General features: G+C 33.8%; 1 protein-coding gene across 4 annotated transcripts in view; it reads left to right on the top strand.

Annotated features, from left to right (window-relative positions):
- SCAPER (S-phase cyclin A associated protein in the ER) overlaps nucleotides 1-14,285 on the top strand; it is a 423,604-nt gene that overhangs the window by 114,615 nt on the left and 294,704 nt on the right. For 2 of the 4 annotated variants that reach the window (XM_010817116.3, XM_059879316.1), the window contains exons 10-15: nucleotides 2,622-2,840; nucleotides 7,794-7,964; nucleotides 8,575-8,644; nucleotides 8,844-8,961; nucleotides 9,237-9,348; nucleotides 12,954-13,094. In XM_010817116.3, coding sequence (XP_010815418.2) covers nucleotides 2,622-2,840; nucleotides 7,794-7,964; nucleotides 8,575-8,644; nucleotides 8,844-8,961; nucleotides 9,237-9,348; nucleotides 12,954-13,094 — 831 coding nt within the window. Of the gene's footprint in view, nucleotides 1-2,621; nucleotides 2,859-7,793; nucleotides 7,965-8,574; nucleotides 8,645-8,843; nucleotides 8,962-9,236; nucleotides 9,349-12,953; nucleotides 13,095-14,285 lie in introns of all 4 variants that reach the window. The other 2 variants (XM_010817115.3, XM_059879315.1) reach the window with 1 other exon arrangement.

The raw sequence follows: 14,285 nt of genomic DNA, 5'->3' as shown, positions 1-14,285 counted from the left end.
TTGACTTTGTTTCTTTACTATCTTTGACCAGCATCAGTTACTTACCCTGTCTTTATTTTTCATGACATTCATCTTTTAGAAGAATACATTGCAGATTTTTTTGGTACAGTGTTCTTCAGTTTCTTTATTCATTATTCACATTGGCTTATGCATTTTAGACAAAAGTAAAGTGATCATCAGCCTCACATCTAAAGACACATCATAGCAATTTGCCCGTGTTTGTTGACTTTGATTACTTGGTTAAGTGGAGTTGTCCTGCTTCATTTGTAGTCTTATTTAAAGTGATGAGAGTAAGAATTGTTTTTCACTTGCTCTACTTTTGTTTTCTACAGTCCAAGTATAGAGTGATTTGCTGATATTTAAAATAATTCCTTAGGATTAATATTCCCGGTCCTTTTTCTTTTAGTCCATTTGAAGTTTATTTTACTTGTTTGGTTAAGCAGTGCATTTTTGAAAGATATTTGTTTACAAAAAGGTTTATGTTCACTTAGTATAGTTTTCTGTAAAGTCATTAGTGAAATATAAGAGATTGATATAGGTACAGAGACTAAGGAAAAAAGTTGTAAAATAACTGTAATATTTCTCAGTCCAGAATAGTAGCTTTTTAAAATTTTCTTCTTTTACCTGTAGAATATTTATTTTTCTTTAGACTCCCAAGTTTTTCGTAATGATAATAATATCTCTTAATCCTGCATTATTCTTAATGTTTTATAACTGTTTAATGTGTATATGTTTTATGCCCACATGAGATTGAAAACTCCTTGTGGGTAGAATCTTATGAAAGTGTGAAAGTGAAAGTCACTTAGTCGTGTCCAACTCTTTGCAACCCCGTGGACTGTAGCCTGCCAGGCTCCTCTGCCTATGGGATTCTCCAGGCAAGAATACTGGAGTGGGTTACCATTCCCTTCTCCAAGTTGGCTTCCCAGCCATGGGATCAAACCCAGGTCTCATGCATTGCAGGTGGATTCTTTACCACCTGAGCCACTAGGGAAGCCCATATTGCCTTTTAATTCCCGTAATATGGAACAGAGTCATAGGCACATAGTAAGTTTACAGTACATAGCTGTTTGGTAAAACTTAAAGAAACTTTTAAATGTAGGTAAGTTTGATGAAGAAATCACTTTTTACATCACTTAACCAACATTTAGCAATTTTGCTAACATATATTTTAACTATAAAATTTAACATTGTAAAAAAAGTGCTAATTTTGTGTAAAGAATAAGCTTACATGATTTTGAGATTTTAGAAATAGTCTATGCATAGAGCTTATGAGTAATTATTGCTGAATTATTTCAGTATAAAAGTTCACTGCTTATGGTGGCCAAGCTAATATTAATAGCTGTTTTCTCCACTCTCATTCTGAAAATGGAATTAGCATATTCATATATTTTGACCATTACTTTATAATTTAGCCTTGATTCTGTTATTTAGGTTGATACTGGTTTTTTAATAAACAGGATTGACTATATTGTAAAGATCAGTAATGCTAATATAAATATTACTGAAAAGATTATAAACCATAATGACTGATGTATGGATAATGTTGATAGCAATATAAACATTGTGATGCTATTTGAATAATGCGTATGCTAAAATCAACACTTTGGGACACTTTAAAGTTATAACCAATAGTAGAATTTTTAAAGTAGTTTATAAGACTTGGCCAAGTTTAATATTTACATAAATACTATATCAAACTGGGGTTTTTATGGCCACTGCAGTGTTTATCTGATGTTTATTTAAGTAGTGGTGTGAATGGGTTTTAAATTCACAACTTTAGATTTCCATTCTTCTCCTTGGAGTTCATTGCTCTGAGTACTGAAAAGCATAGCGCCGTTATCCCTATACTCTGTTAGAAAGGGAAAATAAAGTCCTGTTTCTGTTCACTAAACTCTAAAATTTTTAAAAGATGTAATGTATTTTTCCTAAGCAAAAGTTGTATTTGGTTTTCACATTTCTGTTGCTTTTGTGTTAAGTATTCTTAAAGGGGAATGAGAGGCTATTGAAGTCTAAAGAATATGAATTGCTTAAGGAGATTGCTTGCTGACATATGCTCTACTTTTTATGGTGTATTTTTCTTTTAGATCTAAGATTTGGTATTGTGTACCATGTGAGTCTTCATGAAAGATGCTTTGAGGTTGTGTTAATGTTATCTAAAGAGAGTGAGTTCCATGTTTTGAGTAAAATGCCTTTAAAGTACATATTTGGTGAGAAGTGCCTTCATTTGATATTAGTTTTCATAAAAACTATGTAAATACCTTTAGTTATTTGAACATAAACATAATATTTATTATACTTGTGACCAGATTTCTTTTGTGAAGCATATAGTATAGCCATCAGGAATCAGCCTAATAAATAAAATGCAATTGCAACATATATTGCTTAATTTCTTAAAATACTTGAGTGTCCTTAAACATAGTAGATATGTAAATAAAATTTGTGGCTGCTTAACGTTTCTTTTCTAACACTTGAAACATACCAAAATAATGAGGGATTGATCTTTTAGCCAGCCAACTGCTGCTTCACAGTTTGTGGGTTAAGCAGAATAAGCTTTTCTAGAGTGAAATAGTCGGTGAGTATTTTTTGTTACCTCTGATTCATTCTACAATATGTTTTGTTAGTTCACAGTGAGTACGCTGGATGATGTCAAGAACTCTGGGAGTAGTTTCTTACCAGACAATTCTGTTCAAACTTCTGAAATACCTGCTGTTCACATTGATACAGAGTGTGTTTCAGTTATTCAGCAAGCTGACACACCTTCTTTGCAAGCAAGTGAAGACAAATTTTCAGCAGAAAAAGCAAGAATAGAAAGTGAAATGGATCCTTCAGATATTTCAAATGTGAGTGCTGCTAACTTGGTAAGAACAACTTCTCAGAATTCCAAGTAGATATATTAAAGAGGCAAAAATTCTGATAATGAAAAATTGTATTGTGCATTTCTGTACACTTTAGAGAGCACTTTTAAACATAGCATTTTATATGTTATTTTATGTTAACATGTTATTCTTATAGTAAACTTTGGATGTAGTTAAAATTCTTCTTATTTTGTAGGGGGTGGAAATGAGACTGTGAGAGTCAAGTAACTTGCTCAAAATCATTTAGTTTTTGTATGATTTGGTCAAATGTTCTTTAGCATTAAGAAACTATAACATTAATGTCTTCCATGCAACATCTACCACTCTGTTGGGAAATGGTGCTTAATGAACTTACTTTTAAAATTCTCTTAACAGAGTACTTTACGTAGTTATCATTTGGAATTGGTCTTTAAGATGAAATTTGTCATCCCTATTGCTGAATCTTTAAAAATGCATTGACTTGAAATTATTTATAGGATTATGTTTTTAGATGAATAGTTAATTCTGCTCATGTCCTTCTCTTTTTCACTTAAGTAGTAAGATAACTTGGCCTGAGGATAGTTCAGAATAGGTCATGCTGGCATTTGTAAAAACTACTTTTCAAAAGGAGTAGCTCCATATAAAAAGCTGTTGAGAAAAGTCATTCCAATTTTCATTTTTAAATGGCCACCATATACTATAATTTCTTTTTAAACATAGTGCTTTATGATGCTAAAAGGTGATGTCAGCAGATGGTGCGTGTGTGCGTGCCCAGTAGCTTCAGTTGTGCCTGACTCTTGTGGCCCCATGGTCGTTAGCCAGGCTCCTCTGTCCGTGAGATTTTCTTGGCAAGACTACTGGAGTTGGTTGCCATGCCCTCCTCCAAGGGATCTTCCTGACCCAGGGATCAAATCTGTGTCTCCTGCATTGAGGTGGATTCTAGGTGGATTCTTTACCATTGAGCCACCAGGATTAGGCCAAATCATATATCTTAGAGTAAGATTAGATATAGATGAAACTTGATATGAGTTATTTAAGGAAAAATAAGAGTTATAGTAATAAGAAAAACAAATTAATATTTAGATTCCTTTGTAAAGGAATAAGGGTAGTTTGTTTTTAACTTATATCTTTTAGTGTGAATTTTTTGAAAGTTAAATGTAATTACTGTCATATAAGTGAATTTAATGTACGGGGTAGAAATTGATATCATAGATATCATATTAAATTTCATAGATATCATATTAAATTATATTGTGAATTGAGTCTGTGAGAATCAAATTTCAAAAGAGGAAAAACATCCTATGCTTAAGTAAGCATAAAAATGTTTTTTAAAAATTCTTCTCTAATCATTTTTATTTTGATCACATAGGTAAAATTAGCTTGTGGTGGAGTATTGAAAACCCTTGGTTATTTTGAGCGTGACATTACATACTTGAAAGAAAATAAGTTCTGCTTTACCTATGAATATTAGTATATTCTTAGAAGTTTTAGAGGAGTTTTAACCAAGGTTTTGAAAAAATTTTATGTTTTTAATTTGTCTTGGCAGTAATACTTCTGTGGGTTGCTCTAGATAAGCACCTCATTGTTGAGATTCTAAGTGAAGGATTATAGAGAATTGTGGTTTATTGAGAAAACTCTTTCCTTTTTTCCCTGTATATAATATTGTCTCATAGATGGTTAGAGTAAAAAAACCTGCAGTTCTCTTATTTAACAGAAAGCTAAGCAAAAACTGACTGTGAGAACCTTTATGTTTAAGGTCCATTTTTGCCAGCACTGTAAAAATGTGCTGATATAAATCCTAGCTACCCTGGATTAATTTTTTTAGAGTTACTGAAATTCCAGATTTTAATGAAAATTTAGAAATTTAGGAGTGATGATGTATACAGATATTTGTTTGAATTTCACAGTGTGGAAAATAGTAGAAGTTGTATGTGGATATTAAATCATTTCATCCATAAGCTGTGTTACTATGTTAAAATATTTTCAGGTCTTAAAAGACAAAATAGAAATGTCCTCTGGAGAAGGTAAGATTAGGAAGGAAATAAGCTCATGTGAGAACATACTTTCTACAAAGTTAAATCTGTTCAACTTTAATAGCTTTCTAATTACTGGTATCTGTGATGTTGTCGTGGCACCTTAAGAAGTTAATTTCTGTAATATTCAAGAGTTTATAGAGAAAAAGCTTATGATGCAAAGAAATGATTTCTCATCTAAACTCCCTCATCCCATTCTGTTCCCCAGGGACAGTCTTGTGTGTTTTGAGGGAGTAGAGTATCAACAGGGTAGATGAAGTTGGGAGGGGTGGCTTTAAGGAAGCTACCAATGTTTAGGCTTCAGACCAATTCAGTAATAAGCTGAAGCTCAAGCACTTGCATTTTTAATACCTTTATTGAGGTGTTATTGATTTTCAATAAACTTCACATATCTAAAGTATATACATTGATATATTTTGACATGTGTTTATACCTATGAAATCATCACTACAATCAAGATAATGAAAGTATCGATTGCCTCCAAAAGTTTTACATTCTCTTCTGTCATCCTTCTTTCTGCTCTTCCCTGTGTCCCCTACCCAGGTTGTCACTACTCTGCTGCCACTACATAATAATTAGCATTTTCAGAATTCTCTGTATATGGAATAATATAATTAATGTAAATTATGTAATGTTTAGCCTCTTTCATGTACCATAATTATTTAGAGATTCATTGACATCACTGTGTATGTTAATAGTTCCTTCTTTTTCTGTTGTCTTTCGCGGTACTCTGTCACATGCGTGCAGCTCAATGCGTTCATCCGTTCAGTTGCTGACAGATGTTTGTTTCCAGTTTCTCTGTTATGAATAAAGGCACCATGAACATTTGTCTTTGTTTTGAACATACGTTTTCATTTCTCTTGAAGAAATATCTAGGTCAGTTTGGCTGATAATATTGTTCGGGTCTCCTTTGCCAATGTTTTGTACCTGTTCTATCAGTTGAGAGAGAGGTATTGAAATCTCTGCATGTATCTGTGGCACTACCTTTTTAAAACCAACTTTATTGAGATATAACTTGCATAATATGCAGTTTATCCATTTAAAGTGTACAGTTCAATGTTTTTTAATATGTTCACAGAGTTGTGCAAATGTGACCATGATTAGTTTTAAAACACTTCATCACTTCAGAAAAAACCCAGTGTCCATGAGCAGACCTCCCTTTCTCCCCACCCTCCCAGCCGTATACAGCCACTCATCTGTCTTTCTCTCATATAGATTTGCCTGTTGTGGACATTTTATAGAAGGGAATACAATATGTGGTCTTTGTGAATGGTTCCTTTCACTAAGCATATTTGAGGTTCATCTGTGTTTTAGCCTGTACCAGTATTTCACTCCTTTTTATGGCCAAATAATATTCCATTGTTTGAAAAATGTGAACTGAACCATATTTAATCCATTCATTAGTTTATGAACATTAGGTTTTCTCCACTTTTTGGCATTTGTGAATAATGCTACTTTAGGTGTTTGTGTACGAGTTTTTGTGTGAACGTATGGTTTCATTTCTTCTGGATGTACATCTAGGATTGGAATTTTGGGGTCATATGATAACTTTCATATGGGCTTCCCTGGTGGCTCAGATAGTAAAGAATATGCCTGCAATGCAGGAGAACTGAGTTCGATACATGGGAAGATCCCCTGGAGAAGGGAATGGCTACCCACTCCAGTGTTCTTGCCTGGACAGTTCCATGGACAGATGAGCCTGGTGGGCTACAGTCCATGGGGTCGCAAAGAGTTGGACACAGCTGAGCGACTAACACGTGGTAACTTAATTTTTAACCTTTGTGTGAAACTATCAGACGGTTTTCCAAAGTGGCTGAATCATTTTACATTCCCATCAGGTTTATTTTGTTTTGCAATTCTATCAGTTTTTGCTTCCTTTGTTTTGAAGGTCTGTTCTTAAATTCACAAACTTTTAGGATTGTTTTGTCTTCTCAATAAATCAACTGTTTTATCATTATGAAATGACCTGCTTTATCCCTTGTCATATTTTTTGTTCTGAAACCTACTGTGTCTGATATTAATAATTCAGCTTTGATTAGTTATTACCATTGTTAGTATGGTACCATTACCATTTGTTAGTATGGTAGCTCTTTTATTTGTAATCTGTTTATAGTCCTCATATTTAAGTTAGGTTTCCTACGTGCAGCATGTGGTTTGGGGTCTTGCTCTTATCCAGATTTGAGTCTACTAGTTGAGGTGTTTAGACTATTTCTGTTTAATGTGACTATGAATATGGTTCTTTTAAGTCTACCATCTTATTGTTTTTCCCTTTGACTCACCTATTCTTTATCCTGCTTTTCCTATTTTTCTCCCCTCTTTTTAATTATATTTTTAAATTTGTCTCCTTTGTTGGCTTAGTAGTCATTAAATCTTTGTTATTTCAGTTTTTGCCTTAGCATTTCTAGTATACATGTTTAGCTTATTATAGGGATTTATCAATTAATTCTGGTACATATTATTTGTATTACATAGTTCTAATGCATAATTTTAAATTAGGTGTATATGTTAAAAAATATTAACACCATTATGGCATAATTTTTTTATGTTCCTTTTTAAGAATAGTGTTTTTCTTTTGTTTGTAAGATATTTAGTCTGTAACTGTTTTGAATTTTGGTGCTCAAATGAAATTCACACTTTATCATTAATAACAATACCTCTTATTTATATAACTTCACAGTTTGTCATACACAGTGGTCTGGTAAGAAAGTAAGTCATGGATTATTGTATCATTTTTTGGAATACAGAATAGTCTCTTGCTTTTAAGAAATTTCTGAGTCACAGAGCTGGACCCCAAGTTTTATAGTTCTTTATCAATGCTATTTTTATGTATATGTTGAGTATATGATTAGAAGATAAAGAGAGAAATAATTACTTGACTTTCCAGTCTACTGATGATTTTTCTTATTGTTTGTTTTTAACTTTATAGTCTATGGCAGAAGTTCTTGCTAAAAAAGAAGAGCTAGCAGATCGTCTAGAAAAGGCCAATGAGGAAGCCATTGCCAGTGCTATTGCTGAAGAGGAACAGTTAACTAGAGAAATTGAAGCTGAAGAAAACAACGATATCAACCTTGAAACTGACAACGACAGTGATTTTTCTGTGAGCTTTTAGCATTTTTATTCTCTGGGTGATTGAGACATACAATAAACAATAGGAAGTCTTTTTTAAAGCACTTTACCAAGTGTTTTTTATGTATGATGCAATTGACAAGCTGGAAGTTGGTTTCTCATTTTACAAATGAAGAAATTGAATCTCAGAGTAAGTAAAACATAACATTTCTCAGATTATAAGTGTAAAGATTGGAGAAGAATCTAATATCTTTTTCTATTCTACTGATAAAAAGCAAATGATACATTGCCTTGCTGTCACTAAGCGCTCATGATATATATATGTTGATGATAGGGATTTCTTAAAGAATGAAAGTAACCATGAATCTTTCAAATATTTTTCTATTAAATTTTAATGCCCAACAAGTACTTTTGAGCTTTTCTGATGTATACTCTGAATATTTCAGAGTTTTATGTAGTAATAGTTTAAGGCCAATACTTTGCTTTTGAAATTACTTCATTCATTTCTGCTGTTAATGTTGGTGTTGGACTGTTTGCTAAATGAAATATATGAGCAATAGGTAGGAAATTTTCGAATATAGTTCATTTTATTAGTTTATAATTGGTTCAACTATTTTTCAGTGTTTCTTATTACATTTTAGGCCAGCATGGGCAGTGGCAGTGTATCTTTCTGTGGTATGAACTGGAATGATGTCCTTGCAGATTATGAAGGTAATTTATGTGTGCATGTGTGTGTGTGTTGTATGTATAGGTAGAGCAGTACAAGGTAGATTATGTTAATACGTGTGGTTTTTGTGTAAAATGAATAATGTATTAGAGTAGGATGCCTTTTAAAAGTCGGTTCTCAAAAGTTGGTTTTATAGATTTACATGGTTAAACAGTAACAGTGGTTTTCTTTTTTCTGAAATAGCTCGTGAATCTTGGCGCCAAAATACATCCTGGGGGGATATTGTAGAGGAAGAACCTGCTAGGCCTCCAGGACATGGAATTCACATGCATGAAAAACTTTCCTCACCATCTCGTAAAAGGTCTGGCCTTTGAAAATTAATTTGAAGTGTTTCACAGGAAGGGAGCTAGCCATTCTTAATTATTAAATGGAGTCGTTACATACTGATACTATTTTAAGGTCATTATTCAGGACAGTTTCAGATCTTTTGAGAAGTGACAATGTTTTCCTGAAATGTTAGGCCAAATTAGTTTTGTGTGTTGTTTATATTTATTTTAAGAACTTTGAAGACTAAAGATATTTTTGGCTTTATCATGTAAACATTTGTGTCTCTTGTCCATTTGTTTGTATTAATAGAACAATTGCAGAATCTAAGAAGAAACATGAAGAAAAACAAATGAAAGCACAGCAGCTAAGGGAAAAGTTACGTGAACAGAAAACATTAAAGCTTCAGAAATTGTTAGAAAGGGTGAGTTTTTAATTTTTAGAGAACCATGATTGCCTTAAATTGTTGGGCTTATTTTCATATTGACTTTTTCTGGTTTCAAAGAAGCTAAAAGAACAGTAAAAATAAATTCACTAGAAAATAAAAGCATTTCTATCCACTGAAAATTACCTGTACCTTTCTAAAAAAAGAAATAAGAATTTGTCATTCCTAAAAAAGCTAGTAAATTGATGTTCTGCAGTTTGCATGGATTATTAAAGCTACACTTTGTCTTTTGCCATTTTCACTGGGGGTTTCCTTAGTCAGTCTTGTGCAAAGTGTTCGATGAATTGGTAGGACAGTTTTGAGCCTGAGATGGTGAAATTTGAATAAGCAGGGCACTAGGTAGATTCATGGGGTTTCCCTTGTGTCTCAGACGGCAGAGAATCTGCCTGCAATGTTGGAGTATTCAGAGCAGTGTAAATTTTGGTCAGCGTGATGTAGTGGAAGGAACATGGACTCTGGAGATAGCCAGTCTGGTGAAATCTTGATTTTAACCACATGATAGCATGTGGTGGGTGCCCTTGGCAAATTACTTAACAATATTGCCTTTTAATTTCTTTATCCATAAAATGGCATTTAAAACTGTTAACCAGCTGTGTTGATGAATGTAACAAATATGTAAAACTGTAGCATGGTACTTGGGTGACTGTTGTTCCATATATATATATGTCATTCTTATTGTTAATTATACATGGCAGATGTGAGTACTGTGTTAGTTATGTGTGCTGTGTAACAAAGGACCTCAAGACTCAGCAGTTTAAAACAACACACATTTATTAGCTCACACTTTCTTGGGCATGGAAACTGGAAGTGGCTTATGTTGTGATCTTTTGTTTGTTTGTTCAGTCTCTCGTGAGGTTGCAGTCAGTGTGTTGGCTCGGGCAGCAGTCATTCGGAGCTGAAAGATCCACTTTCAGATCCCTCATGTGGCTGTTGGCAGGCCTGGAGTCCTCTTTAGTGGTTGGTTGTGGACCCCCATTTCTTGCCATGTGAGTCTTTCCACAGCCCAGTGTTCTCATGACATGGCTGCTACCATTGCCACAGAATAACCTGAGAGAGAAAAAGAGAGAATGAATAAGTGAGCTGCCAGAATGGAAGCTGCATTGTCTTTTTATAATAACCTAATCTTAGAAGTGACGTACTATCACTTTTGCTGAATTATATTGCTCCTTGGAAGGAAAGTTACGACAAACCTTGGCAGTGTATTAAAAAGCAGAGACATCACTTTGCTGACAGAGGTCCATATAGTCAAAGCTACGGTTTTTTCCAGTGGTTGTATATGGATGTGAGATTTGGACCATAAGGAAGGCTGAGCACCAAGAATCGATGCTTTGAAATTGTGGTGCTGGAGAAGGCTGTTGAGAGTCCCTTGGACAGCAAGGAGATCCAGCCAGTCCATCCTAAAGGAAGTCAGTCCTGAATATTCATTGGAAGGACTGATTCTAAAGCTGAAGCTCCAGTACTTTGGCTACCTGATGCAAAGAGCCAACTTACTGGAAAAGACCCTGATGTTGGGAAAGATTGAAAACAAAAGAAGAGGGCAGCAGAGGATGAGATGGTTAAATAGTGTCACCAACTTAGTAGGCATGAATTTGAGCAAACTCTGGGAGATAGTGGAGGACAGAGGAGCCTGGCATGCTACAGGCCGTGGGGTTGCAGAGTCGAACATGATTTAGTGACTGAACAACAACACATTGGTCACAGTCCTGATAGAATGTGGGAGGGAAATATGCAAAGGTCTGAATACCAGGTGACTGGGATCATTTGGAGCCATCTTGGAGTCTGTGTACTACGAATTCTTGGCACAGCACAGCAAAAGCATGCGCCCCCTGTAGTATGATAGTCACTCAGTCATGCCCGACTCTTGCAACCCCGTGGACTGTAGCCTGCCAGGCTCCTCTGTCCGTGAGATTCTCCAGGCAAGAATACTGGAGTGGGTTGCTATTTCTTTCTCCAGGGGATCTTCCCAACCCAGGAATAGAACCCAGATCTCCTGCATTGCAGGCAGATTCTTTACCGACTGAGCTATGAGGGAAGCCCTCCCCTGTAGTATAGGTAAACTCTTTTGTTTACCTTTTGGTCCTAGAAAGGAGAACTAATACGCATAGGTTAAAAGTATTTTCACTCCTTTTGTGTGTTTTAAAATTGGGAGAGATAATTAGATCAAATAGTTTGATGGTAAAAATGAGGTGACATAAGATTCTCCTTAATGCAGTAGAAAAGTTGGTGGGATAGGAAGAAAATCTATAATTTTTCTCTTTACCTGAATCTCAAGAATTTAATTATTTTTATTTTAATCATTTAGTTTGGATAAATCAAGTATGAAAAACAGTCTCCTTATAACGGGGTTCTACAAGAGTTAATATATTTTTTCATTTTAAGCTTCAGAAAACTGTTCTAACACAATTATACTTTACCTTCTTATTGTGTTTTTAATACAAACAAAATTATATAGTTTTTTTTCTCACTAATATAATTTCCAGATAATTCATGCAAACACAATAATAAATTCTTGAAATTGTATAAGACATTAGAAGTTCTTAATTTTCCCATCAATGTCAGTATCACTTCAATTAATTCAAATGATAAATCTCACCTTCCATTTGTACAGTGGTTATTGTTTCATTACTGTTCTTCCATATATGGTCTCATATGATCACAACAGTACTTTTGTGAGGCACACAGAGTTGAACAGATTCTGAGCCCCATTTCATATCATAGGTGTAAAAACTGAATCTAGGAGAGACTGAGGGCTGTCTGCAGTGTCATAGAACCAATCATTTGCAGAGCTGGGGCTTTAAGGACCTGTTTTTACCTCCTATTTCAGTGTTCTTTCTGCATCATACTTTTTAAGGTGGTTAAACCCATTATTATGTAGCTAAAATTCAACTTAAATGTTAGTTTTCTTCCCATTCGTGTTAAGTCAGCATTGATTTTCTTTATTCTTTTTGGTACTAGTTCTAATATGTTGAAGCACAGGACAAGTCTTTTACTTCTCCTATTTGATATTGTTTTAAGGAATTAAATGCAGCTATCATAATTATCTTTATTCTTCCATAAGTAAAACTCTGCGTGTTCCTTCAGGGAATGTTCTTATGCAGATAATTGTGACTTTTCAAACATCTCACCATTTATCAATTTCTAGGGTAATCATTTGTCTTGACTTTGAGTTATAGAGACAACATTTATAAGGATAAGAAATACTATTTTTAAGTGTGCTCATAGTGCAATATAATAATAACAGCAACTATTTCTCTTGAGCAATTTCTAATGTACTATTTAAAAGTTTTACATATATTGACTGACTCAGTCTTTAAAACCTATGAGTTAGATACTACTACTGTTCTGTTTATAGATGAGGAAACTGAGATGTCGGCTAAAAAAGTTGCCCAGTTTACATATCTAGCAAGTGACTGGTAGATTATGAACTGTCAGGCTTTATAGTCTGTGTTCTTAATAATTAGTCATGATCTTTAGATCTTTCCTGGTTTTTCACTTTGTAATTCCTAAGCTGTTTACCTGTTTGCACTTCTTGTCAAATGACTATGTATGCTGAAATTAATGATGTGATAATTCATTGCATATAGGAGAAAGAAGTCCGAAAGTGGAAGGAAGGGTTATTAGACCAACGACGTAGGATGATGGAAGAGAAATTACTTCATGCTGAATTCAAACGAGAGGTGCAATTACAAGCAATTGTTAAGAAAGCACAAGAAGAAGAAGCTAAGGTATGTCTTAGGTGTTTTGAACATTGAATTAGTTACTCAAGTACTTTCAATTGTTACATGAGAAGTTAGTATTTATCAAGTGTTTATTCGGTACCAGAATAACAACATTTTTACAGGCTTATTTGAAATTTTTTCTGTACAATATTTTATTCTTAAAATAATCCTATGAGATATATATTATTTGTTTCGCTTTATTGAAGTATAATTTATAGATAATAAATAACACATATGTGAAGCATCAGTTTGATGAGTTTTGGCATATGTATTCCTGAAACCATAAGTACAATGAAAATAATAAACAGTTCCATCACTCTCAAAAGTTTCTTCATACCTCTTTGTAATTCATTCCTTCATCCAACTCTTTTACCGTGCAATTGCTGATCTGCTTTTTGTCACTATGGATGTTAGCATTTTCCAGAATTTTATGTGAATGGAATCATAGAGTAGGTACTCTTTCTTCTGGCATCTTTCACTCAGCATAGTTAGTTTGAATTTTATCCATGTTGTTGTATATATCATTTCCGTTGCATTGCTGAGAAGTGTATCATTGTGTAGAAATACCATAGTTTGTTAATCCAGTCACTTGTTGATGGACATTTGTTTTCATTACAGTTTTTGGCTATTATAGATACAGCTGCTGTGTAAATTCATGTACAAGCCTTTGTGCAGATGTGTGCTTTTATTTTCTCTGGTGAATACCCAAGAGTGGATTGGCGGAATCCTATGAGAAGTTTAACTTTTAAAGAAACAGTTTATATACTTTTACCAGTAGTACATGAGTGTTCTAGTTAGCCACATTCTCACCAATACTTGACATGGTTACACATTATAATTATAACCATTTCATATTAGTCTGTATATATAGTTCTCATATGGTTTTAATTTGCTTTTTGAACATCTTTTATGTGTGTATTTTTTCTATCTGAAGCTCTTATTTGGTGCAGTGTTTATTCAGGTATCTGTTGATTTTTGAAAGTTAGATTGTTTTATTGTTATTCAAACAGGTGTGTTTTTAGCTTTTTTGAGGTATACTTAACAAATGAAATAGATACTTACGTGATGATTTGATATCCATATACATTGTGAGAGGATTCCCCTGATTGAGTTAATTAACATATTCATCACCTCACATATTTATCTTTTGTGTGTGTGAACATTTAAGTTTTCCCATATCATATTTTAATTATACAA

This window comes from Bos taurus, chromosome 21 (assembly GCF_002263795.3).
Source record: "Bos taurus isolate L1 Dominette 01449 registration number 42190680 breed Hereford chromosome 21, ARS-UCD2.0, whole genome shotgun sequence".
In the NCBI taxonomy this organism is placed as follows: domain Eukaryota; kingdom Metazoa; phylum Chordata; class Mammalia; order Artiodactyla; family Bovidae; genus Bos; species Bos taurus.
Note: the sequence above shows the minus strand (reverse complement) of the source record. Positions and strands in the feature narration are given on the sequence as shown.